This window comes from Aspergillus versicolor (assembly GCF_001890125.1).
Source record: "Aspergillus versicolor CBS 583.65 unplaced genomic scaffold ASPVEscaffold_7, whole genome shotgun sequence".
In the NCBI taxonomy this organism is placed as follows: Eukaryota; Fungi; Ascomycota; class Eurotiomycetes; order Eurotiales; family Aspergillaceae; genus Aspergillus; species Aspergillus versicolor.
This window is the reverse complement of record NW_024467530.1, coordinates 1,580,544-1,607,419: the sequence shown is the minus strand read 5'-3', so window position 1 is coordinate 1,607,419 and position 26,876 is coordinate 1,580,544. Positions and strand designations below refer to the sequence as shown.

At 51.6% G+C, this 26,876-nt stretch overlaps 11 protein-coding genes across 11 annotated transcripts; 5 read left to right on the top strand and 6 right to left on the bottom strand.

Annotated features, from left to right (window-relative positions):
• Positions 1 to 259: 259 nt before the first annotated feature.
• On the top strand, positions 260 to 2,038 carry ASPVEDRAFT_136259 (putative MFS transporter; the record flags this gene model as incomplete). Its single annotated transcript, XM_040807275.1, has 6 exons — positions 260 to 751; positions 812 to 872; positions 951 to 1,192; positions 1,262 to 1,655; positions 1,729 to 1,860; positions 1,926 to 2,038. The coding sequence occupies 6 exons, from the start codon at positions 260 to 262 to the stop codon at positions 2,036 to 2,038; spliced, it is 1,434 nt and encodes a 477-aa protein (XP_040670261.1).
• Positions 2,039 to 2,136: 98 nt separating this feature from the next.
• On the bottom strand, positions 2,137 to 4,782 carry ASPVEDRAFT_43971 (transcription factor domain-containing protein). Its single transcript, XM_040812949.1, has 5 exons — positions 4,643 to 4,782; positions 4,445 to 4,573; positions 3,709 to 4,369; positions 3,138 to 3,653; positions 2,137 to 3,087 (listed from the first exon to the last, which is right to left on the bottom strand). The coding sequence occupies exons 1-5, from the start codon at positions 4,711 to 4,713 to the stop codon at positions 2,248 to 2,250; spliced, it is 2,217 nt and encodes a 738-aa protein (XP_040670260.1). The 5' UTR covers positions 4,714 to 4,782; the 3' UTR covers positions 2,137 to 2,247.
• A 436-nt stretch (positions 4,783 to 5,218) lies between these two features.
• On the bottom strand, positions 5,219 to 6,181 carry ASPVEDRAFT_85886 (uncharacterized protein; the record flags this gene model as incomplete). The annotated part of the gene is made up of 3 exons (XM_040817757.1): positions 5,219 to 5,307; positions 5,356 to 6,082; positions 6,131 to 6,181. 3 exons carry the CDS (start codon positions 6,179 to 6,181, stop codon positions 5,219 to 5,221), a joined length of 867 nt encoding a protein of 288 aa, XP_040670259.1.
• A 1,519-nt stretch (positions 6,182 to 7,700) lies between these two features.
• yap1 (putative bZIP transcription factor AP-1/Yap1) lies at positions 7,701 to 9,981 on the top strand. The gene is made up of 4 exons (XM_040816638.1): positions 7,701 to 8,383; positions 8,437 to 9,163; positions 9,227 to 9,575; positions 9,634 to 9,981. The coding sequence occupies exons 1-4, from the start codon at positions 7,910 to 7,912 to the stop codon at positions 9,779 to 9,781; spliced, it is 1,698 nt and encodes a 565-aa protein (XP_040670258.1). The 5' UTR covers positions 7,701 to 7,909; the 3' UTR covers positions 9,782 to 9,981.
• ASPVEDRAFT_790179 (uncharacterized protein) lies at positions 9,869 to 10,742 on the top strand. The gene has a single exon (XM_040816640.1). It carries the CDS (start codon positions 10,182 to 10,184, stop codon positions 10,632 to 10,634), a length of 453 nt encoding a protein of 150 aa, XP_040670257.1. The 5' UTR covers positions 9,869 to 10,181; the 3' UTR covers positions 10,635 to 10,742.
• An 80-nt stretch (positions 10,743 to 10,822) lies between these two features.
• On the bottom strand, positions 10,823 to 15,819 carry ASPVEDRAFT_85884 (uncharacterized protein; the record flags this gene model as incomplete). The annotated part of the gene is made up of 5 exons (XM_040817756.1): positions 10,823 to 12,638; positions 12,753 to 12,864; positions 12,966 to 13,119; positions 13,638 to 15,331; positions 15,387 to 15,819. The coding sequence occupies 5 exons, from the start codon at positions 15,817 to 15,819 to the stop codon at positions 10,823 to 10,825; spliced, it is 4,209 nt and encodes a 1,402-aa protein (XP_040670256.1).
• A 370-nt stretch (positions 15,820 to 16,189) lies between these two features.
• On the top strand, positions 16,190 to 19,003 carry ASPVEDRAFT_43966 (uncharacterized protein). Its single transcript, XM_040812948.1, has one exon. The coding sequence runs from the start codon at positions 16,362 to 16,364 to the stop codon at positions 18,891 to 18,893; it is 2,532 nt and encodes an 843-aa protein (XP_040670255.1). The 5' UTR covers positions 16,190 to 16,361; the 3' UTR covers positions 18,894 to 19,003.
• Positions 19,004 to 19,014: 11 nt separating this feature from the next.
• ASPVEDRAFT_30941 (uncharacterized protein) lies at positions 19,015 to 20,561 on the bottom strand (the record flags this gene model as incomplete). The annotated part of the gene is made up of 2 exons (XM_040810406.1): positions 19,015 to 20,156; positions 20,210 to 20,561. The coding sequence occupies 2 exons, from the start codon at positions 20,559 to 20,561 to the stop codon at positions 19,015 to 19,017; spliced, it is 1,494 nt and encodes a 497-aa protein (XP_040670254.1).
• Positions 20,562 to 20,940: 379 nt separating this feature from the next.
• On the bottom strand, positions 20,941 to 21,909 carry ASPVEDRAFT_85881 (alpha/beta hydrolase; the record flags this gene model as incomplete). The annotated part of the gene is made up of 2 exons (XM_040817755.1): positions 20,941 to 21,706; positions 21,755 to 21,909. 2 exons carry the CDS (start codon positions 21,907 to 21,909, stop codon positions 20,941 to 20,943), a joined length of 921 nt encoding a protein of 306 aa, XP_040670253.1.
• A 363-nt stretch (positions 21,910 to 22,272) lies between these two features.
• Positions 22,273 to 24,571, top strand: ASPVEDRAFT_152837 (uncharacterized protein). Its single transcript, XM_040808329.1, has 7 exons — positions 22,273 to 22,490; positions 22,547 to 22,712; positions 22,756 to 22,851; positions 22,907 to 22,932; positions 22,976 to 23,650; positions 23,705 to 24,034; positions 24,105 to 24,571. The coding sequence occupies exons 1-7, from the start codon at positions 22,285 to 22,287 to the stop codon at positions 24,430 to 24,432; spliced, it is 1,827 nt and encodes a 608-aa protein (XP_040670252.1). The 5' UTR covers positions 22,273 to 22,284; the 3' UTR covers positions 24,433 to 24,571.
• mirB (MFS siderochrome iron transporter MirB) lies at positions 24,502 to 26,595 on the bottom strand. The gene is made up of 3 exons (XM_040808732.1): positions 26,222 to 26,595; positions 25,546 to 26,174; positions 24,502 to 25,488 (listed from the first exon to the last, which is right to left on the bottom strand). Exons 1-3 carry the CDS (start codon positions 26,446 to 26,448, stop codon positions 24,557 to 24,559), a joined length of 1,788 nt encoding a protein of 595 aa, XP_040670251.1. The 5' UTR covers positions 26,449 to 26,595; the 3' UTR covers positions 24,502 to 24,556.
• Positions 26,596 to 26,876: the final 281 nt, after the last annotated feature.

Genomic DNA, 26,876 nt, shown 5'->3' with positions numbered 1-26,876 from the left:
ATTTTGTTTATTCTGGTTTCTTGAGTTCTATTTCACTTGTATGGTAGTTCGGCAAGGGATACCGAGACTCGGTGTCGTCCACCGTGGCCGTGATAAAAAACCTGCAAGCAGGCTCGGCGACTAGACCGGCTTGCCGAAGACGGAGAAGAATCCGATGTCTCTGCGACAATGCCCAATGGTTATATAAAAGAATGCAGACCAGTCCTCTTTTTTTCAATAATAATCACATCCTCCCAACTGCGCCTCCGTTACTGCAACAATGGACGCAGACCCTGAAAAGACCGCTGTTGAATCCTCGGCCGCGTCGCCCGGAACCACCACCCCGCGTCTCCAGAAAACACCAACACACCCACACTCGCCAGGCTTCGATCTGCCCACATGGCGCAAGTCGATCATCCTCTTTGTTGTCTCATGGATGACCCTCGCCGTCACGTTCTCCAGCACCTCGCTGCTCCCCGCGACGCCCGAAATCGCAGAAGAGTTCGATACCACCGCGGAGACGCTGAACATCACCAATGCCGGCGTCTTGCTCGCAATGGGGTTCTCGACGCTTCTTTGGGGGCCCCTTACTATCATTTTGGGGAGGAGGGTGAGCTATAATATTGCTGTTGCGGTGTTGGTGGGCTGCAGCGTGGGGACGGCGGGGAGTAGAAGTATGGGTATGTTCACGGCGTTTCGGGTGCTTGGGGGCTTCACCGGCACGAGTTTCATGGTTAGTGGGCAGACGGTCCTAGCGGATATCTTTGAGCCGGTATGTTTCGTTCCTCTCGTTTTTATGGTCAGTTTAGGGCCTTTTGTTGACAATCTGCAGGAGGTGCGAGGAACAGCTGTTGGGTTCTTCATGTTGGGCTCTGTGACGGGGCCTGCAATTGGTATTTGCCCATTCCCTTATTATTCTTCGCAGTATAAAATTCTATTTTCCATGTGGATAGAGTGCTGATAGAATATAGGCCCCTGCATTGGCGGTGTCATCGTCACCTTCGCTAGCTGGCGATACATCTACTGGCTCCAAACAGCCATGGCCGGATTCGGACTCGTGCTCTCCCTGATCTTCGTCCCAGAGGTCCAACAAGAGACCGACGGATCAGATATCGAGAAAGAGAAGAAGAAGATCACCCTGGGATACATCCTATGTGTCTTCAACCCAGCCCGCGTCTTCAGGCTCTGGCTGTACCCGAATATCCTTTTCTCGGTACGCTCTAAACCTCTTTTCATCGAAAGTATGGATGGATGGATGGATGATGGGTATTGACTCTACCAGTTCATAACCTGTGGTCTCCTGGCCACATACCTCTACGCCCTCCTCTCCTCCGCCCGTACGATCTTCAACCCGCGCTTCAACTTGACCTCCGCGCTCGTAAGCGGCCTCTTCTATCTCGCCCCAGGCGCCGGCTTCCTAGTCGGCAGCGTGCTCGGTGGCCGCCTGTCAGACAAAACCGTCCGCAAATTCATAGCGCGCCGCGGATTCCGACTCCCACAAGACCGGCTGAACAGTGGGTTATTCATGCTCTTCCTTATCCTCCCCGGCGCGACGTTGGTTTATGCGTGGACCCTGCAGCAGGAGAAAGGTGGTATGCCCGTGCCGATTATCGCGGGGTTTGTGGGCGGTGTTGGCTTGATGGGGAGCTTTAATGGGTTAAATACTTATGCTGCTGGTATTTCTCTTCCCCTTCTTCCCTTTCTTCCCTTCATTTTCTTAGAGGCACAGATACTAATGTGTGTGTGTAGAAGCTCTCCCCTCCCACCGCGCAGAGGTCATAAGTGGGAAGTATATCATCCAGTATATATTTTCCGCGGGCGCAAGTGCGTTGGTTGTCCCACTGATTAATAAGATTGGTGTTGGGTGGACGTTTACGATTTGTGAGTTTTGTCCTTCGTGGCCGGATTTCTCTAAAATAAAGGCTGACTGGATTGCACAACTACAGCGGCGGCATTTACGCTTACCGGGGCCGTGCTGGTTGTCATTATTGCCCGGTGGGGAATTGAGATGCAGCGGTGGGTGGAGAGGAGGTTTCCTATTCAAAAGTCGTACTCCTAAGATGGGAACCATGCGATTAGGACTTATGATGCCGTATGATGATATTTGCATTAGGTGTTGTATTGTGCAGCGTGATGATTGTTTGTCTGTTCGCTTTACGTGATACCCATGTTGTATATTGAATATATATATATATATACAATTAGAGATAGAGATAATATCGAATAATATTATAAATACAGAGACGGATTTTATTCCACTCGGTAGAGTCATGTAAACTCATGGCCCGAATATAAATTCTCCGCATCATCCATAAACGTCTCAATGGGGTACAACAAGCCCAAGTCTAGATCTGACTGCGCAAGAAAGTCCTGCATTGTGGGCTCCATGAACGCCATTGCAGTTGTGAATCCTCCCGCTAGGTCTCTGGCGGGAGGATCTTCCTGTTGCTGTCCTTGTCCAGGAATAGGGTTTGGTTGACTGGTGTACCCGTTCATAACGCTGCCTACTGGTGCAGGGAGTGGCCCATGTGTCTGCCCTGGGCTTGAGCTCATCAACGCCGGTGCAGGCGTCAGTGGTGCAGAAGTTCCGAATGGTAACTGATTGCCACCATTTAGACCAGCAGGCACAGTAGAAGAGACCCTTCGTCCAGCATCATTCGCCCTCCGCTCAGCACGGAATCTATCTAGACACTGCTTGACATGTTTGAGGTTATGATAAAACTCGGACGCAGCAAGATTACCGTTCTCGCTCATAGACGCGAGCACCTCGAGGCCTGTTTCGAAAGCCCCGATATCGGCGGGGCTACCTATGGGGACAAAAGAGGACATGGCAAGGACTAATGAGGCGGAAAAGAGATAGTGGGCGTGAAAGTAGCCGAAGACGGGGAGGGAGCCGTTGATCCATTTTGTAAGGATGAGGGAGTGGGAGTGCCGGGCCGCGTGGATGCAGGCTTCTCCTAAGGTAAGAACGGGCTGTGAGATGCTCTCCTTTTCTGCATTTGCATTTGAATTTATGTTTGAGTTTGGGTTTGCGTTGTCGCGAGGGTTGCTTGTTTCGTTGAGTTTGAGGAGATGGAGGAGGGTTGGGCGCGTGGTGAGGATGACACACTGTTTATTAGCTGCTGGGTCGTGATCGAATGAACGAAAGGAGTACTTACCTGGTTGAATGCAAGATGTATTGACGTAATATGTTTGGTATTCGTTTCGGGATCCTCAACATTGAGGCGAAGATGTTCAGGCAGGGTGTCTACCCAGTTCTTCAGTGCCTTCAATAGCTTCTGGACCCGCTGCATGAATGTCTCATTGTACTTGCGCCGACTATAGACCTTTGCTGTTGTTTCACCAACTATCCGCGCCAGGTTTATATTGGCTTCAATGTACTCGGCATCGGCGAACTGCTCTTCGTATACCTGTTTGGGCTCAATCCTCGATGGCATGTCGAGATGAATATCGTCGTCTAAGATCTGTGACGGCAGGCCCATCTTTGATGCCCACATGCGGTCAAAGATATATATCGTCCACCAGATACGCACCCGGTGTTGACGCTCGACAGGGTCAATGGGTTGGGACTCGGGGATGTTGTGGTTTAGCCCAATGCACAAGCCCAAGCGCATGGCGCTCCCGATTAAAACATAGGCCGAGTGCCGACGATTCAGATAGTACGAAAACAACGACTATATCGTCAATAAATCTTGAACATGGCCGATTTCGGACAGGAATAATTCATACCAGGAGCAATAAAGTTTCGAGATGTGTGATACTAGTCCTCTCCGGCAGCACCTGCACCAAGCTCAAAGAGCGAGCAAAATACGAGGTACCAGGAACCCTAGAACCAGAAGACGGCTCACTGCGCATGGAATATGCCTCTCCAAACGCGAACAGGGCAAAGAACTTGCATTGATTAACAGTGCATTCGAAATCACCCGTCCGATATATCTCCTCTAGCTTGTCCAATGTCGACTTCCTAAGCAGCACATGGTAAACACAGCTGATTTGTCGAATGGCGATCTTGACCAGCAAGCGCGCCTGTTGGAGACTAGGCCATCGAATGTCGCCCGCATTGGCAAGTGCAATGTTTTCTTCCTTGACATACTGCGTGCGCCGTATATGCGCTGTGGTATTGGTTCCTGACAGGAACTGGCGCAGGCGAGTTGCGAAAGCGGTGCAAGCCGCCTCGCCAACGAAAATAGGCGGCGCTGACGGATCGTAGGCGTGAAACCATGCCCGATCGCCGATTATAGGATTCCGAATACTAGTACTGCCCTCATCCGGCACGCCGCCAGGGGGCCGTGGCTGCTCTGGCTCGGGATGGCCTGCCTCGGGGGTGTTGGCCGAGGATGCCGATTGCTCCTTCAAGCGCTGGTTCTCTGTCAAAATCCTCTCTAGGTAGCTGTTTTCAGCAGTTAGCTTAGCCTCGACCAGCATGGAAAAAAAAGAAAGCAAGTATGATGCGTAAACTACGCACCTCTCGCTGACTTTAACCTGGCGGTCTCGCGACGGGTATTGACACTCGTCCGCGCAGCCAACAAGCCGACATTTGGTGCAAGGCTGATCGCCAGAGCATTTGATTTTATGGGAATGACATCTTTCGCAACTGGATATAATAGACCGAGGTTCACATTAATGGCTGGGTGTCGGTGACAAACGATCAGGGCCAACGTACGCGACGATCTTCCTCCGCTTCGACGATTCACCTGGGGGATCGGCAGTTCTGCTATGTCTTCTGGAATTCATTGTTCATGCTTCATGAATCCTCCGAAAATAGTGCCAATTCTGCCGACTGGCTGATGTACTAGATTGTTAGTCGTGCAACCTGAGAGGGATGAAGTTCGGCGAAGTGTTGCCGCAGATGGTGGCGGCTCGGTGTTTTGTCAACTTGCCGAGCGCTCACATTCCACAGGCAACGCTCGCGGCCGCGTTCTAGAACCTTGTTTAAGAAGTCAACGAAGGTCAAGTGAGTCATTTATTCTACGATTCTTGATCTGCGTCTTTACGATAGAAGTATGGTTTTAACTATAGAGGCATATAAGCAGCCAGCTTGGCGGTGGTTCACAAATGCAACATTGGACATCCAAACGCTCTGGTATTATGTACGAATTCAGCCGGTTATCATAAGACTGACTATCTGCCATCGACATCTGGTTAGCGATGAAACATAGACTCGAGGAGACAGGTAGGTGGGTTTAAGAGGAAGATTGGCCGTTAATCATAAAGCCCCAATGACAGAATCGAAAGGATTTCAGTATGCATCCTCCTCGCCTTGCTGGTAAACGTGCCGCGACCGTGTAGGATCTTTGCGCATCTGTTGACCGGACCCTGTAAAACCAACTGCAAGCTATTAGCACCGCCAATTCAATAGTTATGAGTAGTACATACCTCGAGCGTTGACACTATCACCAGTTCTGAACATGCTTTCCTTCTTTCCATATTTGGTCTTGCTGGCAAAGTCCTTCCACTTGTTCTTACCAGCCTCAAGCTCCTTGTTGGCTTTGACCTTCCGCGAAGCTTTACTAGGGCGCGCGGAGCCATCGCTAGCCTTGCTGGGCTCTTTACGGGCCTGCGTGGCCAATGCGGGGTTTATATCTGCTGCCGCCGAAATAACACTCGCGTTGGGAGGTTGAGGAACTGGGGAGTGGTTTGAGGAACTGCCTGGGCTTCCATCAGCCTTGCGTTTTCGCGAGTCACTGTTGGAAATGGGTTTAAGGTCTTTCGCAGTTAAAGATTCTACTGTCCCATACGACTTAAATGAGACGATGTAGACGGGATTGCTCGAAGAACCGGTTATGGATGTGATGCGAGCCGGGTAGTATGAGTTGTCGCCCGACACCCAGCGCGCAAGCACATGCTCATTCACAGAGAACGAAGCGGGAGCGGGAATCTCATCTGCATGCTCGGCTGCTGGGGTTCGATAATTGGGTTTTGATGCATAGTCGTCTCTGGCACCTTTCGATCGGGCCGGTTCGCTGGATGGTTGAGGAGTGGCAGGTTTGAGTTCGGCGATTGATTGTTCAGTGAGGGTTATAAGTTCTTCCAGCTCAGTTTTGAGACTTTGCAATTCCGTGTTATCTGGGTCTACCTGCAAGCTAGTTTGAACAGTTTCAAGCTGAGTCTGGTTAGATATGTGCTTAAGAATTGCGCGTGGTGAACGAACCTGAAGCTTAAACTCCTTGACTTCAGCCTCTAGGGCCGCAATGTCTGTCATGGTGATGCGAGGTAGTATCTAAGGGGAAAAACAAGGATAGAGACGGGAAGCTTGGGTGGGTCTGGATGCTGGCAGGGCTGGTGGTTTCCTCCGTAGTCTCGACTACTGCAGGATGTCGTGGGAGGAGTGAGATTCCGCCGCGGTTGGCGGGACACGTGACCGCGGAGGGCGCCACATGGTCACATCATCGATGGCCCGTCATAATTCCAGCAGATCTATGAAACGGACTTCTGACGCTTCGTCGCTGACTTGTTTGGGTGGGATTATTTTTTTTGTATCCGGACCCCGACGATAAGCGAACACGCAGGACCGGTGTTCGCTGCTACAGTGTTGAACCTACGTATGACGAGCCAAGTCCACCATGAAGCCTCGAGCCGAATGGGGTGACACCCGGATCGCCCTCGACCAACTCGACTAGAGTAGAGTGTATGAGGATGGTCAAACCCCGATGAGTCAGACCTGGGCCTAGAATCTCTGAATATCGAATGAGATTTGGGTTTTCCGACCAGGGATCCTGGTGACCGGAAACGACAATTGAGAAAGGTTTGGACACCGAATGGTCAGCCCAATGAATTGGCGTCATGCTTTCCCCTTACTGGTCTAAAAGCCTGGTTTTCCCGCGTTTTCTCCCTCGACCGGATTGGCAGCCTCGGGCTTTGGTGATTGGCGGTAGGCTATCGATGTTGTGGGTGAACCAGCCACGGAGACTTGCCGCGCATCCGAAGAATGGGGGGTCTGATAAGACCGATGTCGATCGAGAAATTGAGAAATGCGTGATGAGCTCATAGGGTAGCTATGTAGTCTTCAGTCAAACAAAGGAGGGTCATCTATTCGAGGTCTGGAAATTGGAGACCAAAAGTATGAAGGTGCGATAACGGAGAATGAGGCTGAACTGGAATTATTATTAGCTGTCTTTAGTCTTCAGGGACGGAGCAGAGTCGGAGATAAAAAAGTCTCCAGAGTCGAGAAGGTCAGAGAATCGACCATCCTGCCTGATTTCTAAGCAGTGTTGGCCGGTTTTGCAGTGTCAAAGCAGCAGTCCCGGCGGGATCACATCATTGGCTACCAAGTGGTCTTGACCAATCAAATCCGTCAATGACTGCCGCTGCTTTTCTCTCCGCCACACCCCGTGACTGCTTCAACCGTCCCCTCCTCTGCCTGCACTTCTTGCCTCCACGCTTCACCCAGGATTCCTCATCTCGTCCAATATCGGCCTGAATAGTGGCTCTTCCTCTTGTTTCTCTGTCCAGCCAACCACCGACGGTTGCCGGAGGCACTAGTTCCCCTGCCGATTCTTCTTCTGACTTCATTTCGTCTCATCTCACCCCTCCGCTACCTGTTTCACCTCCACTCTCACTTCCTATCAATCTGGCCATTTCTTCTCGAAGAAGGCCCCCTTTCGTGTTAGCACCGCGTCTTGTTTTACTTGAACCTCGATAACACAATTGCCATTCTTCTGAATTGCTGGCACCGAGTATCTTTCACGCTTTGTCGTCATACCTGCTCGGTCATTGTACATTTCGACACCAGCTGCCGATAGCTTCAGCACTGTAAATCGACCTTGTCGTCAGTATCGAGACGGCAAACGGGCGGGAAGCCCGACCTGGCTATCAATCGTCAATAGCTTTCGCGTCTGCAATACCAGCCACCGGATTCATTTAATCGACAACTCTTCTTGCCTTTGCATACTGAAGTCTTTCAAGTTGCATTGCATATTTTTGCATCTCCATGATGTCCGACTTCAACACTCTGTACCAGCAAGGTCTCTACCTTTCCCCTGGCCAACAGGATCTCCTTCTAGCCGCTCTTTCTTCGAACAACAAGCAGAAACCCAACGGCCAGGCACCAAAGACCGGGTCAAATCCTACCGATACACCGGGTCAAGCGTCCACGGGAAGCTTTAGTGCGTCTCCGGCATTCGATGGTTCGAATCACCAATTCGACAACCTAAACTACGACGAGAGCCCCTTCCTTGACTTCAACCCAGATCTCGAATGGGATTTCCCCGGCTCGGACGAAAACCTGATTGGTGATCTGCCAGGAAGTGCGGTCTCGGATGATCATGAAGTCGGTGATAAGCGAAAGGATTCTGATAGCACGAGCGAAGTTTCTGGAAAGAAACGAAGGGAAAGTGACGATAAAAGTGATGAAAAGGCATCGAAGAAACCAGGAAGAAAGCCGCTGATGTCAGAACCGACTTCGGTATGTATAGATGGCAACCGATGTAGAAGTACTGATTGCTGATTGTCTCCTAGAAGCGCAAGGCACAGAATCGTGCAGCACAACGGGCATTCCGCGAACGAAAAGAGAAACACTTGAAGGATCTGGAAACAAAAGTAGACGAGCTACAAAAGGAATCTGACGATGCTAATCAGGAAAATGGATTGCTCAAAGCTCAGGTTGAGCGTCTACAGGTTGAATTGCGAGAGTATCGCAAGCGTCTTTCTTGGGTCACACAAGGAAATGCGCTTTCAGCTATCAATTCATACCCAGGCAATGCCAACCGTATGTCTGGGTTGAACAATAATGACTTCATGTTCGATTTCCCCAAGTTTGGGGATCTACCCGGAAACCGTATCTTCAACGGTGGCTCGCAAGGCAAAACCGGCCAGAACAACTCGAACGATGCCACACCGATACCTGGAGTTTTACGACACCCCGCACTCCAGACTTCAGCTAACAGCAGGGGTTCTAACTCTGCTTCCCCCAAGGCTGCCACACCAGCTAAGCCAGCTAACGCATCACCGGCCACCACGAATGGACGCTTGACAAACCAAGCCCCGAATTTGTCTGCCTACAACTTCAACCGACAGACGGGGCAGAGCCACGACACCTCGAATTCCGATTCTCCATCGTCTTCCTCAGACTCTCATAACTTCCTTTCGTCTAACGGTACCTCCCCAGAACCTAGCGTACAGTCTCCGGAAAATAAGCCCAAGGAATCTCACGATGCTCACGACGGGCACGCTTGCACCATTGACGGTGAGAGCTCATTCTGCGCGCAGCTTGGCTTGGCCTGCGGCAACATCAATAACCCAATTCCAGCTGTGAGACACCGGAGCGAAAGCGCGACGAACACCCCCACCGAGCCAGAGAACACCGAAAATGTTCCTGGAATTGATTTCATGGCTCAGCAGAACGGAGGCCAATTTGACCCTCTTCTATTTGGGGACTGGCGGGAGCCTCAAGATGCAATTCTATCCCAAGATTTCAACACGTTCTTTGACGATGCATTCCCATTGCCTGACCTGGGTAGCCCGTCTCATAATCTCAGTGAGGCTGGCACCCATACACAGCCCAAGAAGAGCATCCTTGATGAGATTGATAATAAGATGGATGAGGAAGTTGTGCCAGGGGAGGACAAGGCCCAAATGATGTCTTGCACCAAGATTTGGTATGTATTAGCCGTTTCCTTAAACGCCGTCCTGATGTGCTGATTTTTGTTTTCGCAGGGACCGATTGCAATCCATGGAGAAGTTCCGCAATGGGGAGATCGACGTCGATAATTTGTGCTCTGAACTACGCACGAAGGCTCGCTGCTCCGAGGGCGGTGTTGTTGTGAATCAGAGGGATGTGGATGATATCATTGGCCGTGTCTAGACGGTCAATCGACGCATTGAAGGAATATGCAGTGCCAACAACCGTGGAATCATCTGCTTCTCGAATTCGGATACAGATACCCCTCGATATGATACCTCGATGATATTTGGAGTAACGGGATATGATACAACTTTGTCTTTTTACTAATGGGATGCACAAACACAACTACAAGTTGAATTGGTGCAAAATGTCATGATTTATGGATATCTTTTATGTTTTCTCTTTTTCTTGCTTCATAAGGCGAATGAGCGGTGGATGCGCATGCAATTGAACCAGAAACCTGTACACCAAGAGCATCATATCTGCTCGAATTTGGGTTGAATTTTATGCCACACCGCAGGAGGAAATTACGTCATCTATTCATATAGGAAACCCGGAGTTGCTTCGGACACAAAGACACATGGAGAATATTGGAAAATCGGGCAGCAGGGAAGAGGCGCTTTCGCGTTTGCATTCATTTATATCTGTTATCACATTCATTGGGTTTTATACTTGGTGGGCTCATTCAGTCTACGTTTGTACTTATCTTGATGACAATTTCCTACTATTCTGCTTGTGCTATTGTACTTCCTTCAATAATGGTCAAGAACAACTCAGCTCAAACAAACAAGCGTTAGACAGCGCTGCATTGCCAAGATCTTCTTCCTCCCCATGCATGCATGCAGGCTCTAGCTGGCTTTTATATAATGGGCCCACCGAGGAACCATATCTCCCGTGCATTACTACAAAGCGTACGCAAAGGAGAGAGCGCTCTACCAGCAAATATGTCCTCCAAACATCAGGAGCAGACACCTTACGAGTAACAAGTGAAGAAAAGAAGTTGTTTTTTTTATTACACACAAATGAAAATTAAGCTCCTAAGAACCGTAGAATTTGGTTATAGCGCATCACATCACAGGACATGGGCCGGATAAAGGTAAAAAAAACCCAAAGGCGGCCAATAAAAAAAAGGGGAAAATTCACACTGAAGCGAAGAGGGAATACAAGATACTAGAGGGAATACTAGATGGAAAAAACAGGCTAATAGACCAAAATCATGCCTTAGGCGTCACCAGACGCAGCTGGCTTATCACCAGTCGGTGTCGACGTTGATGGAGCAGATGAATCCGTTGGGCCTGACTTGTTGAATCCTCCGCGACCACCTCGGCCGCCGCGTCCACGGTCACCGCGTCCACGGCCGCCGCCTCGCCCACCCAAGCCTCGTCCGCGTCCGGTCTCGCTATCGCTCGCTCCTCCACTCTGGTATCCTCCGCGTTGTGATGCGTTGCTACCGCCTCGGTTGCTGCTTTGCCATGTGCCGGCATTCCCGCGGTGACTGCCACGGTCTTCGAAGAACTTGACGTTGGGCTTTCGTGGTTGGCCGGGAGGAGTGGACTTCTTGTTCTCAATGGGGAGGTGATCAAGAGCAGCCTTGGCATCCTCCACGGTTCCAAATGTGGCAACGTGGTTGTACTTGCCCCATTTCTCTACCTTTAGTAGCTTTGCCTTGTCCTCTTCGCCGAATAGCTCCCGCGCAGCTTGCTCATTCTCCACATTCGAGATGAATAGAGCGTTGCTCTGCTTCCGCTCCGTCTTGGGGGCTGGAGATTCCCCTTGCTTTTCAGGGTGTGCCGAGCCATTGGCCTCGAGAGTAACCGAGCTCTCAGCAGATTCAGCTGTAGTAGAGGGCTGTGGGGTTACGGACTTGGGAAGGACCGGAGCAGGAGAGGTGCGAGCTGCAGCGGCAGGTCCCTTACCCTGTGCAGGGGGTGCGGCACGAGTGGGAATGGGCTGAGTCTGACCAAACTGAGGTGTGGCAACATTTGGACGAGTGGAATTGACGGGCGAGGGTACGCTAACTGGAGCACCTGTTTGGGGAGCAGGCTGGGGAGCACCAGAGGGTAGGGGCTTGCCGGTACGGTGAGCAAAGTTGAATCCCTGAGCGCGCATTTCCGTGCCGATACGTCCAGACTCGATCTCAAGGACCAAAAACCCGAAGGCAGCATCCGCCAAGTTGAAGTTCCACATGTTCTTGAACGCACTCTCGTCTACCTGGCCGCTAGCACTGCCAGGGTTGACCGGGCCACCGAAGGGGTTCCCGCCATTGGCCACAGAAGGCATCTTCTCAACCACACCAAGGGCGTTTTCCAGCAGTGTTTTCTGAGCGTCGTTCTGGTGAATAGCGGACTCGACCTCGCCCCGCACGGTCTCCCACACATCATTGAAAGAAGCCTTGGACGCGGCCAGCTTGCCCCGATAGTGGTCGAGCGAGGGGTTCACAGAGAACTCGTTGTAAGACGAACCGTAGCGGAAATGAAGACCGGCGGAAACTGAGAAATCGGCCTTGAGAGTCACGGAAAGCTGGTTCAACATACCCTCGCGGGCGGGTGAAGCGTGCGTAACAAAGATACGGGTTTCCGACGGGTCGTAAACACGGTTGGCGGTGTCGATCAATTCACCCATCTGTAGCAGAGTCGTCCACATGGTTCCTTGGCCACCCGCAATAGTTGTCTTCCCTTCACCGTTGTCGAAAAGCTTGTGCATCACAACCGCGCCTCCCAAACCCAGCAGGCGCAGCTTGACGCCACCAATGTCCAGCAACCGAGAGTTGGCCTCGTCAATGATGTGCAGCTTGTCAACCTTGTATTCACCCGAGCGGAACTTCTCTAGCACTCTGACATCCTCACACGCACCCCAAACAGTGTATACAGGAACATCGAGTGTGAGCCGCTTATCCAGCAGCATGGAGAGCTCTGAAAGGGGTAGTTGATCTGGTGTGAACCTCGACTTGATCGACTGCTGGGGAGGGGTCTGAGCAATTGCGCGCTTCACGCCTTCCGGTAGCAGGGGAGAGTATTGAGCGACATGTTTAAGGGTTCTATAATAGAAGTTCACTCTTGTTAGCCGACCAGGTCATTTTTCACAACAACTTGGGTATCAAATTGAAAGTGCGCCAAAAAGTGTTACACCCCGACTGCTTTTGAGTACTCACTTGTCCGCAATCCGCTCCAGCGAACTATCATCGTAAAAACCAAAGTCACCGGTATGGATAATGTGGTCTGCACGGGCTTGTCTGGCCAACTCGTTAAGAGACTTCAGATTTCCTGTGGACCAAAAAAGTTTAAAAACACTGGCGTTAGCCCACTGATTCATGTGTATTCTTGAAATCCAAATAAGGTTGTCAGGTGATCGCCACAAAACCTACCTCGCACATCTGCAATACACAGCACTCTCACAGGCCCATTTTGGATAACTCGTCCGTTGTTGGGTAGTAGAGGGGCGGCGCCAGGGACTGGGCCTGAGGCACCGTTAGGGAGCGAGTAGCCTTGTGGTCCGGCGAAGCTGTGAGGGGGACGAGGCTACAACGAGAGGCGGATGAGGTTAGCATCAAGTTCTCAAATATAACGAAGTAGCTTGGACGCGCGGAATAGCTGTCCGACGCGTGCATATTTCGAGGTGGGAGAATATGACGTTGGACAGCTAAGCTTCCACCGAACGGGGTCGGGGGTTGCTCGGGGGCGACAACAGCAGAGGGGGGCACTCACAGAAGCCATGGGGAGAACACAAGTCAAAGGTCAGGGAAACGGAGAAGAAGACGGAAGGAGATGAAAGGCGAAAACGAAGAGAAGGAAGGGTGAGAGAGACAAGAGCGTCAGTTGGTGAGGAGGAGCAACAGCAAAAAGCAGCGGGTTTGGAACTTTGGAAAGAGCTGCGATTATGTAAGCCCAGGGGCCTGCACAACATTTGAGCATCTACAAACAATTTACTGCTTCAACTCTACAAGTAGTGTGAAGGAGTATGTTCAGCATTGACGGCATTTATATAAAGTGCGTGAGTATGCGCATCTAGGTCGATACGTCTACAGGTCCTCTCTTACTATCTCGGATGCCTCTTTCTGCGCATCCTCGAGCTCTCGCGCCACCGCAGCTTGCAGGCACCTGGGCCCCTGGAGCGCAACCAGGGCAAAGTGGCCACCAACTGTCGGTCGCGCGCGACACAGAACTGGACGCCCGGGATCATTACCCTGAGCCGATGTAGAGACATAGCGATCGGAGAATGGCCAGTTGTGTTTGCCGTTGGACATGTATGCCCAGAGATCGTGGATGAACTCACGGCGAGTGGCCTTGTCGTCGAACGTGGCCGCCAGCCACATGTTCCAGTCAGATTTGGCCCAGTCCTGCCGGTTATCCAATGCGACACCGTACTCGGCACGGACTCCCTTGAAGAAGGTGTCTCCCATCTGATAGGCTTCTTTGGGGAACGTTTCGAGATCGAACAGCACGTCCGGGAATAGATTGTACGGAATCTTCCATGACGCAGGCTCGTCAGGGTATTGCAGGGCAAAATGGGATTTTTCCTCGTCGGTTCCAAGGCCCTGGGTGAAGAAGAGCTCGGCGCGCTCTTCACCGATCCGCGAATACTCGGTGAGCCCGCTTAGCTCTCCAAATGCCTTGAGCCCAACTGCCGCCTTTATCGCGAGGTTGGTCTCATTGGCGAGAGGGCCTGCAGCATCGTTGGAGGACAGCTGCAAATCAATGTTGATGCTGTTTTCAACCAAGTAGTCTGCATACTTTCGCAAGAGGTGGATGTACCGGTCCGCCCAGGCCATGTCACCAGTTGCTCTTACGTAGGCCAGAACGAGAACCATTAGATTTCCACACTCCTCAATAGGCATCGGTTCTGCCTTCTGGTCATCATGACCAATGGCATTGGGGTAATGCGAGCCCATATCATGGATCACGTACGGCTGCTGCCAACGGCCAGCAGCAAGGTAGCGCATCATTGGTTCCAGCAAAAGGCGGATATAGTCTGGATCCATAGCGTAGTAGATGGGAAATGCAGGCATGATGACGTCTACCGTATTGAGATTGCCGTTGCTGGAGAGCTCCTTGACGAATGCCAGCACGTCGTCTGCGTCCAGTGAGTCGTTGGGGATAGTTAAATCAAGCCCTCCCCAGGCCTGGCGAGCCGAGAGGGTGACAATATCCGCATATTTAGCACCACCAGCATTCTTTGCCTGTATCTCCATCACAGAATCGACGATATCGGATTCAAGAGCCGCAGCAGGGTAATCTTCGAAGAAATGCGATAGCGCCTTGTAAGTATTCGGGTATTCGGCCCTGTAGTAACCTGTGTACGGCTTCCCTAGGTAATTGATGGCCTTTTCCCTCACATATCCAACTGCGAAGTTTACGGAATGATTCCCGCTAACAGCTCCAACATCATGAGCAAACGCAACGATTCCGCCAGGGACCCAGGTGTCGTCCTTACCAGACAACTTGCCGTGGTTAACGAACTGGGAGCGCACCTCTCCGCGCTTCCCCGAGGAAAAGGAAAGCTTCGATTGAGAAGTACGCTGCGATGAAAGGATAGCTTCACCCCACGTAGCCATGTCGCTTTGTTCTGTATAGGGAACTGCATCCTTCACCTTGAGGGCATATGCCAAGGTGGACCCGTCCTGATGGAAATTGCGAGCGGTGGCCTGCTCTCTCCCAGCCCATCTGCCATCGAAACTTGTATATATCTGGATATCATTTGAATTGGCTTCAGAGACACTCGCAGTCAGATAACCTGCAGTATAGATTAGCCCGGTACAGAATTACTGAAGAATCAAGACAAGCCATACTGAATGGAAGCGACTGCCTCAAATAATTAGACGGGGATATCGGAGAGAAGAAGTCCAAAGTAAATATAACCGGACCAGCAGAAAGCGTAAATACAGAATGAGTCGCAGTATACTCAGCGGTTCGCACAATAGCAGGACGGATCTTATCGCTGGGATTCGTGATGCTCATCAGACTATAAGACTGGCCGTCGACTCGCGCCATAATGGACCAGGTCAGGCTCTGACCAGCCCAGAACTGGGGCTCTGCATATGGCAGTGTTTGTACTTGGTCGCTGGGCATCCATGTTGAGAGGTACGGACTCCTAACAGCCAAGGGATATGAAGGAGGTCGCGTGGGTCGATGGGTGACGATATCGCGCTCACGGGTAGTCGTTGAAAACGCCGCGGTCGCTAACGATATGAGTCCTAGGAAGAATCTGGGATTGAGGAGCATGTTGAGTTTGTACCTCTCCAGTGAATGAAGAAGGACATCTGATGGAGAGAGGACTGCGGAGAAATACCCAGACGTTAGCTATAGGTGGAGAGGGGGCAATGTCGATCCTGCAGAGCATCAGCCATGTTTCGTCATCAGGTGGCTCGGTCGGTTAACGTGAAACAGGAGACCAACACATTAGAAGCTGCGAATGCAATGAGATATCGCTCTGGGGGATACTCTACATGAGGTTGAGGATGGTCTTGAGATAGAGTGCGGGGACGGTATAAATAACCGGCGTGACGCCCAGAAATGCGGGGCGCCAACTCTTTATTTTCATTAATATATTTAAATGATAAACATATGTATATTACTTCGCATTATAATAGAATAAGAATTCAAATAATAACTCTATTTGGCACACTGGAAATGCCAGAGACTCGCTGGTGCCTGAGGACAGGCACGGACCCGTGACTGCCTGTTGATCTCAGCCTCATATTTGAATTTCTCACTCTCCCCTCGCTCGTCTTTCCCTCATCCATCTTCCCAGTCATTCAGTTATAATGTATCGCTGGCATGAATCCGGCTGTCGACGGCCAGATGTCTCTGCAGCAAGCGGCCTCCCTTGCTGCAGCTACTGCTTCGCAATTCCATCGGAAGATCTCACAGTTCACCCCCAGCCATGCTCAGTGCCTGAACTTGGTGATCGGAGGCGAATGAATCTGTCATGGCCAGCCGCGGTCACTTATAATGATTGGGAGCTCGGAAACGGGAGCGGAATATTCCAGGACGATATAAAAAGTGGTCTACGGGAACCAGAACCCTCAAAATCGTTTTTACCAGAACTTCCGTCCGAAGACAGTATACGCCTCTTGCGGCTGAAGCCTGGCACAGACGGAGACCCGATCCACGTAGACCTCGAGACTGTACACATCAACCAAATACCTCTTCCGCTGTACGACGCTCTATCGTATACCTCCATGAATGATATCACTGACTCGACCGAACCATGCCCGGTATTTATAGGGAGTTATTGGGATGTCGCATATGTATCCCCCACCTGTGGCAAAGCCCTTCGGCGGCTGAGGCGCCGGAAGGGCGATAGAATGCTCTGGGTGGATTCGCTGTGTATAAACCAGACAAGCCCAGTCGAGAAGAATAGCCAGGTTCATATCCTACGGGAGATATACGCGAGGGCGACGAAAGTTCTGGCCTACGTTGGAAACGAACCCTCTAACTTTGGCCCAGCTTTCAGCTTTCTCAAAGAGATTACAGCATTTCAACCAGCGCCTGGCGACCATCCCGTCATGGACAAGAGTATCCAGGATAGTGTATCTGCGTTGCTTGAACTGCCGTACTTTTCCCGTCTCTGGGTTCTTCAAGAGACTCTCATGGCCCGCGAGCTGGAATTAATTTGTGGGGACCACTCGGTGCGCTGGCCCAAACGCGCCTTTGGGGGCTCTTGCTCTGACTTGAATATACCGTCTTGGTTATTCAAGGATTCAAAATGGTATCCCTTTACCGGGAGGGATCTGTTGAATGTCATGGTGGACGCATCCTCGTACCAATGTTCCGACCCACGAGACAAAGTTTTTGCGGTCTTGGGCCTGATGGGCGAGAAGTACATTAGCCCCGACTATCGGCTGGCTACTGAAAATACATACATCGGCATTGCTGCATACTTTGCTAAATACTGGGACACGATGGACTTTCTTGCGGTGGCGGGACAGAAGGATAGGACCCTTGGCCTCCCGTCTTGGGTTCCTGACTGGTCCCAAAAGTTGTCACTGCCTTCTTTGGACACTGTCATGGAGACTTGGGTCAGGGGTGAAGAAGACGACTTGCTGTTAGATGATGCCATACAGATCGGGTTTGACGGACTTGGTAGTGCCAACCGCGACATCGAAGTGGGGCTTTCCACGGGAACGATGCGACTACAAGGCTCCATGCTGTGCATCATAACAGGTGACAGGAGAGCATTTGGAGGTTATACCTACATCGAGATACCGACACGCTCCCGAGGGTTTTGCGTGCTGTCCATTCCTCATCCGAACTATGAAATTGATGAAACAGACGGGTTGTTTGTATTGAATGGATACCGCCACCCTGTGATCCTCAGGAAGACAGCGAGAGAGGGTGCGTATATTCTGGTATCTGTGTGTGCTCTCTCAGTTGGGCCCCCTACCTCGAATTTCCTTGTCCCTTGGTATCAGCGGGGCAGCCGAGGGAAACCTTCAAGGTTGAATGTATCAGCGATGGCCCCAGAGGAGGACAGTTATCTACAGCAACTGTACTCGAGCCTAGAACCTAACCCTGACCGCGAAACAAACCTACCATCGATTGCCACTGTGAGAGAGAGGGTCCTGACCTTTCTGATGCTGTACCACCCGGCTCTCGAAAGGATCGAGAGACAGTTACGCGAGGATTGGATTAAGTGGAATCAGGAATTAGGATGGATGTTCCGCGACCAGTCGGCCATCTGGCAATTTCTGCTAGAGGTCAACCAGATGAGCTCAAATCAAAGAACAGGCGAAGACAAAATGGAAATTAAGCGACTCGACTTTTACTCTGTTGGTCAGACTGGAAAAAAGTACCCGGCCGTATATACATGGGATTTATCTCGATTCTGCTGGTCTTTTCTCCAGCCAACAGACCCCACGGAATCAGAGCCGGAACTGCAATGGTCGCCAATGGTAGACCGACTACGCTCTCACTTATCGGAGATTAAACAATGGGCACAGGCCACTGAAAAGCTCCTGAAACACTTCGAATACACCGCGACCTGTCTTGGAGAATCATGGGCGTCATTCCCCGGTACGCAGCTACCGAGAAAATGGAGCGATAACCACGATGAATTCCTCGCTGCGTTAGGACCATATATTCATCATGGAGCAGACATGCAACGAAGACCGCACCTGGTGCCAAAGTATCTCTGGAGCCATTCCGAATTCGAGAGTCAGTTACATGCTCGACAGGAGATCTGGACTCTCCGGGGACCTGAGGGGTATTCCGGCGGCAGTAATGTCGAAGTCCATGCGTTGTTGAATTTTCTAGGGTTGGATCTGTATAATGAAAAGCGTATTGACATTGTTTAGCCTACACTAAAATACAAGTTGGACCAGAGAATTTATACAAAACCAACCAGATCTTATAATGAGCATCACGCGAGATAATAATCAATACCATATACTGTTTTTCCATCAGATTATAAACATCTCATCTTTCACTAACAGGAATATACTTCCACATCCCAAACCCCTTCCTATCCCACTCCCCAGTCCCATTCCCCTTAAGAACACCCGTAAGCCCCAAAAAAGCCCTATAATCATCCCCATCCAGGAAACTCCTGATATTAGCCTCCATATCCCTCGTCACCCTTCCGCCATCCCATATCTCATAATATGGGAAAAGCAGCATATCGGGCTCCGCTTTCCGCTTGCGATACATTGCCTTGACGAGGTCACTGTCCACCCAGTCATCGTCGGGACTCCATAGGACGAGTTCATCCTGGGACGTGGTGAATGTGAATGTTTCCAAAACTGATGGGGCTGCTGAGCTCAGGGACTTGAAGAGGGTGGACCAGGTATTGCTGTTGTCGTCGCTGGCATCACCATTATCAACACCAGAACCAGGATCCGAAGTATTGTCAGAGTCAGGGTTATGAGCGCGACAGAAAAGCAACGCGATCCTTTCCAGCGAGATTGAATGCCGTTGCAGAAACGCTGTGAGTTCCGCGCAGATAAAGATATTCGCTAGGGTGATGCGCTTCAGACTTGGCATTGTTGCATTCCCTAGGCCGATGTCCTGGACATATGCGGGATTTTGACCAACATTACCCATGCGAGGAGCGGAGTTGGAGGGGTTGAAAGAGAGTTCTTCGAGGGAGGATAGGTGGTTGAATAGCCAGGGGCCGAAGTTGTTGAGAGAGATGGAGGCGGACTGGGGGGTGATGACCTTGTGTAGGGAGAGGTAGTGGAGAGGTTCGAGGGTTAGTTTGAGGGATTTGAGACGTGAGAGGAGGGAGTGAAATGGTGTTGTTGTGATTGCAGGGAGGGCGATTGGGTTGAGGTTGTGGATTTCGAGGCAGGGGAATTGAGGAGCGTTGTCGTTGGTGTAGCTCGATGTGATGGCACCGAAACCCGCTGATACTAATCCGCGCCAGGTGTCTTCTCGTTTCTGGACTGTGCTGGCGTCGGGCCCGTTGTCCTGGTTATGGACGCAGCGGAGGAGTTGGATATTAGAGTGATCGAATGGGAAGTCGAGGCTGAGGAGCTGGAGACCCCTGAAGCAGGACAGACTTGAGAGGACATTGTCCAGTCCAGGCGGGTACAGTTCCTCCAGCGAGGAGTCAATGTTGTCTAGGAATATCAGCTGAGGAGTCCGATATCAAAATGGAATTGACGCGACTCACAGGCAGCAGCATACCGCAACTCTCTGACATATCCAGAGAACTTCCCTGTTGCAACTGCTTGGACAGATCGAGCGCTTTTCGCAGTGTTTTGCAGATAGATCGACTTGAATATGCGCGGGCCCAGAAGGTCCCGGAAATAAGTGCAAGTACTGCTCAGAGATATCAGGTCGCTGAGGTGCGGCGTCAGCGCAGCCAGGCTCTTGGGTTTCCAATATTCAGCCGCCTCGTCTGGGCTGCCTTCAGGAGAGCTGGATAGGGATGGCTGGGAAAAATTCTCGGTTATGAGATGCCACACGTCGTCTACAAAAATTCGAGGCTGGGATTGAGAGCTCGTGCTGGAAGAGAGGGCCATGCTGGGTGTTGTGGTGAGGTTGTGATGTTCCTGGGAGACAGTGGAGTCATTGTTGGCTTACCGTATGATAGGCAGCGTGAGATTATATAACCATAAAGTAGACTATCTAGATATAGCTAGTATTGTTATATGATCTTTAGGCTGCGACCCCAGTCGTGTACCTTCAAATCGCCTGTTTAAACAAGGTGATACCAACTACCGGCTTGTTAATTTACCGTGGAAAACATCAATAGCGAGTGTCCAAGCCTATCTACGGGAGCTAATAAAGCGGGTCAAGCTGAACCAGCGTGGTTTATTCGTATACTCAGAAATATTCTTATAAACATGGAGCCATCTACAACGACCTGTTCACCACGTGATTCTCAAGACCCTAATTCCATCATCGATCATCTTCATCCATCTCGGACAATAAACCCTCCATAAACACAATGGCCCCATTGAGCGCAGGCGCAATAACACTCCCATGGTCTTCATCAGGATACACTTTCAACTCAAGTACACGCAGGTGTCCCGCTGTCAAAAGACGATCATACAGTTCACTGCAATTATCCGCCATGCGTCTCCTCTGAGCAGCAGCATTCCTCCTCTCAAATTTCTCTAGGGATTCACCTGGCTCCCGTACAGGGAACTGCTCCCTGGACCCGAATGACAACCGCAGAACAGGAGGGTGTTTGAGAGGAAGACTTTCACAGAACCGAGTTAGCTCGGAGAGAACGAAACAACCATTCCACCAGATAGACGGACTCGCAGCAAGATAGAGGTCGAAGCTAGACGGCTGCGTGAAGAGAGAGTGAAGCACAAACAGCCCGCCGTACGAGTGACCGAATAGCGCTGTCTTTCGGAATGAAATGTTAGGGAAGACCGTTAAACGTATAAACGGCTGCACGATCTCGGTGATGAATGTCAGGAACTTGTCGGCGCCCCCGTGTCCTTCGAGCTTTGGCTTCCCGTCTGCTCCTTCGGGGGGGTTGTAGTTGTCGCACGGTGGAGTGAGGTCGGTGCTTCTACGGGGGCTGAAGAGGGAGTCCGTGAGGGGGTATCCTATAGCGACGACAATGGTTTTTGTAGCACGGGCACGGTGAGATTCCCTTCGACGGAGGGCTTCCGTTGCAGTGAGGAATAGAGCATTTCCGTCGACAAGGTAGCTGTGTTCGAAACATTAGACACGGATTGTAGAAGTCTAGACCCCTTACAGAGCATTTGCGACGGAATGTTCCTGTGCAGACCATCCGAGAGGCCACGAAACATCGACCTGGTATACCTCATCACTATTATTCTGCGGCGAGATGAGCCATGAAGCCGTATTGCGGACTCCAGGCTGGCTGGGGGTAAAGATCCATTTGCCCATCATACGACATGACACCGAAAAGGATACCAGCGGGGAGAGTGGAAGAAAGAAGCAGACACCAAAGCTTCGTCGAAGTCCGGCTGGGCAGACATTGGCATTCGTTATCTGATTCCCTGCTCTCCAATCACGACGACTTCACAGTGATTAATACGAAGACACGCCCCGCTTGTCCCCCCCCTCGGCCGGTTCTGGTTCTTGATTGGGGCGAGATTAGATTAGATTCGCTTGCTTGGGCCGGTTTTGCATGAATACGAGGTCCACAAACCGGGAAAGATGATCACAGCATTCCGGAAGACCGGCGGAGGTTACTTAATACTCGCGTCTGCTGCAAGCCTAGCCAGAAATTCTTGTCACAGCCTTACACAACTTGGCATTATGGCTACAGTCGACGAGATCGCGACGGTGCCCAAGGGCTCACCCTCGCCAGCTGCAGACGTACCTGTAGAGCCTGTGACTGAAAAGACCAACTACGGTCGAAATGAAGAGTCTTCAGACTCAGACAGCCTCCAGGCAGGTGTACGCAGGGCCGAGATGCTGCGCACGGGCTGGACGCGCCAAGGGCTGATTATAACCTTCACTGGGTATGCCACAATCAATCAACCGATAAACGACCTGCCTGCCATTGCTAATTGGATAGATTGTTCCTGGCGTCTCTGGTGAACAATTTTGGCGACTACTCTACCCAGGTGTACGTGCCGTATGCAACCTCCTCGTTCAAGCAGCATTCGGCAATGTCGGCTGCTAATGTCGTGGCCAATATTACGCGGATTGCGGCGTACCCGATCATCGCGAAGCTGGGAGATGTATGTCAATGAATCTAGTCCTGGTTGGTACTGACATTCGTAGGTATTCGGACGAGCGGAGATGTTCACGCTCTCTATCCTGTTCCAGGCTATTGGATATGCCATTTATGCTGCATGCAAGAATGTTTCCCAATATATTGTGAGTATCCAAATGTAAACCTACGACCATAGCTCGATCACAGCTAAGTGCACAGGCCGGGGGTATCTTCGAGAATATCGGGTACGTAAACCAACCCTACATCCAGTCTATACTAACAAGCCAGGTCCACCGGCTTCGGCCTCACGCAGCAAGTCTTCGTCGCAGACGTCACGAACCTCGTCAACCGCGCCGTCTGGTCCACCCTCCCCGACTCCCTAACCGTCATCCCAGCCCTGTACATCGGCACCGAAATCTCGACCCGGATGCTCGCAGACTCGCACTGGCGCTGGGGCTATGGAATGTGGGCAATCATCCAGCCCGTCTGCTCGACACTCCTAGTCGGCGCAATGCTCTACTACCAGCGGCGCACGCCAGCACCCAAGAAAACTTCCGAGATGATCGGCTGGAATGAGAGCAGCAGCAGCTACTGGAGGCGCATCTACAACGTAGTCTGGATCCAGCTCGACGGATTCGGCGCTGTGCTTCTTCTCCTGGGCCTCTCGCTCTTCCTCATTCCATTGTCACTCACGGGGTCCGGAAATAGCGATGACTGGCACAAGGGCTCGTTCATTGCCATGCTTGTACTGGGCGTTGTCATCTTTGCTGTCTTCATTGCATGGGATACCTGGGTTGCGCAGAAGCCATTCATCCCATATCGCATGATCAAGAATCGAACCGTCGCTGCAGCCTGTCTGCTCGGCGCTCTGGACTTCTTCCACTACTCCGTCTTTACTGTCTTCTTTACCAGCTATCTCCAGGTAGCTGCGCATTACGGACCAGCCACAGCGACGCGGATTGAGTACGTCCCAATATTTGCAATAACATTAAACTACAACAAACTAACAGCCTCTAGCAACTCCCTCCGCGTCGCCTTCCAAGTCTCCGGCATCTTCGCCGCCTATTTCATGAAATACACCCGCCGCTCGCAGATCTGGGTCCTAACCGGCGTGCCCCTCTGCGTGCTCGGCATGGGCGTGCTCCTATATCTAGTCGACATGGGCAACGGCCGCGTCGGCAACGAAGCAGCATTCGTAACCGTGAAATCACTCATCGGAATCGGCCGCGGGTTCTACCAGACTGCAGCGCAGGTCTCCGTGCAGGCCAAGGTTTCGAGGGGGGACGTCTCCGTCGTCACGGCCGTTTTCTTTGCCGCTATGAGTGTTGGGGCTGCGATTGGGACTAGGTATGTCTCTTTATACCCTACTTGTATTTGTAGTAAATATGAAGTATCTTGCACTAACAAGCCATACTAGCGTCGCCGGCGCAATCTGGCGCAACACGCTCCCGGAGAAACTCTCCCAGCATCTCCCGGCCGAATACAAAGACCAGGCCGGCGCGATATTCTCGAGTATAGTCGTGGCGCAGGAGTATGAGGTTGGAACGCCTGTGCGTGAGGCGATTGATACCGCGTACCGGGGTTCTCAGCGGCTGCTGGCTATTGCGGCGCTGGCGTCGCTGGTGCCTATGTTGGTGATTATGTTCTTTTTGGAGAATGTGAAGCTTGATGAGAGGACGACGGCTGTAGGGAAGGATGATGACGGTAAGCCTGGGGTGGATGGAGAAGTTAGGGAGAAGGCGTGATGATATCTGGTAGAGATTAAGACGAAATGTATTAAGATGGGAGAAGAAAAATAGATTACTACACCATCTGCTGAAGGTATAAAGGCAAGGCGTCTAGACCACTCTTCCATTAGCCCAGGGGTAACTACAAAACATTCCCCCTAGTCTGGCTCATGGTCTTGACATTCAAATTCCTAATCATCCCAATCCAAACAAACCCCAGCACCATCACCGCCGTGCCCGCCGCAAGCATCCGCACCTGCGCATACCCATAGGCATCATTAAGCACATCCCGCACCTCCGTCCCAGGCGCATACCCCAGCTGCGTTGGCAAATCCCCATAGATAAGCGCATAGTCCCCCATAACCTCCGCAGGTAGATTCCGGCTCAACTTCGCCCCGAATGTATTCGTCCAAATAGCGCCGGAGATGGCACTACCAATCCCGCCGCCGATATTGCCCATTACAAAAAGCAGGGCCAGAACCGCAGAGACGTGCTGGTGGTCTACAGTGGCCAGGACGGCGATCTGGCAGAGGAGGATGAAGATACTGCCCGAGACGGAAATGAAGACTTCGCACATTACAATATACCCGATATACCCGCCCGGCTGCCGGAAATGGATCATGAGGCCTAGACCGAAGATGTAGAGTGGGAGGCAGGCCCAGAGGATCCATTTGAAGCGGCCGGTCCAGCGGATGAGCCAGCCGGCGATGAAGAGGAAGACAAAGGAGACGACGCTGAATGTGTTGGCGACGTATCCTGCTGTTGCGACGTCGACTTCGTATACGACCTGTAGGAAGGAGGTGAGGTAGGATGAGTAGCAGAAGTAGGAGATTTGGTAGGTGAGGTTGAGTAGGCAGGCGCCCAGTACGGTGCGGTCTGTTAGGTATTGGTGTTTGAGGAAGGGGATGGGTGCTGCGTAGATTTCCCACAGGCCGAAGAGGATGAGGAGGACAAAGCCGACGACGATCATTGCGATGATGTACCCGCTGCGCCAGCCTGAGGGGGCGCTGGCGGCGAGGGTGAAGGGGAGGAGGAAGACGACCATCCCGGCGGCGAAGAGAATGACTCCAGGTACTGTGATAAGCATTAACATAAGTATTCTCATCACCGTATATGATTTAGGGTACGTACAGTCAAACTCGATAAACGTCCACCAGATCCCACGCTTGATAGCGTCAGGGGTAATCGACCAGTGCTTCTTCTCCTTCACAATGAACCCCTTCTTCGTAGCCTTGTGCAGGTTCCACGCGAGCATGAGGTAGATCGGGATACCAAAGGCAGGGAGGATAATACCCCAGACCCCAATCCCCCATCGCCAGCTGACATGGTTCAGGAACTGCTCCGCCGCCTTGGATCCAGCAAAGGCCGAGATCAAAGCAGGCGACGAGGTAAAGGCAAAGGCCAGCCCTCGGTTTCTCAGGTTGGTCACATCTGCAGAGAGCACATCGTAACTGAAACTGAGACCACCGAATCCCACTTGATAGAAGACCTGGCCGGCGCAGTAGGTCGGCAGGTTCTTGGACACAGATAAGAGGATAATCCCCAAGATGCAGAATCCTAGCATGACGAGGAATCCCTCTGCACGGCCCCAAAGGTCGAGCGCCTTTGCCATGGGGATGTACACCGCGCCGGCCATGGACGAGGCAACAACAGTGATGACCGTAAGAAGCGAGTGACCCAGGAACGAACTGGTGGCGTATGGCGACAAACTGTCGACCACGACACCGCGCAGGTTGTTGACCAGGGTGATGAACCAGATGCTAGGATCGTTAGTTGTGGACATGGATTTTACACCGGGGGTACTTACAGCACCAGGAGAACGTAGACGGAGCTCTTGGACCAGGCCAATGTGACGGCCTCAATCTTTTGAACACCAGACTGAGCATTCTCAGCCGGCTTCTCGTCCTTCAGATCTTCAGGGAAGCCTGGCGCAGCCTCCTTGTCATCAGCCCTGACGTGGAGGGCGATCGGATCATCGACCGTCGCGCTCTCAGTCTTGCCAACGACACTATGGACTTTATCGAGGATAGCCATTGCAGCCGACAAGAACAATGAAGTAAGAAAGGGTCGGATTTCCAGATCGGCGTACGGAGAGACCAGCCGATACTCAGTTCAGGGATCGTGAAGAGATTGAAAGGCACTCGGCAGAGGGTCGCGAACGGGATTAAAAAGGAAGTGATCCCACGCCAGAGAAACGACGAGGAACAAAACCTTGCTGGGTTCGGCTAGACAGGCGCTTATGCGAGGAGAGTCATGGCAGGATGGTCCACCCTGGCTGGGCAGCCCACATAGTGACATATTCAGATTGCGGTGCTGGAGCCGGTCGGAGCTCCCTGGCAGTACGGGTTGGTGTATGAAGGGATGGCATTTCTATTTAGCTTAGTCCATGGGTAGTTGACTCGCATTTGGGAATTTGTAATATAGTACATCTATCTGATGTTGAAGAATGTTGAGATCGGATC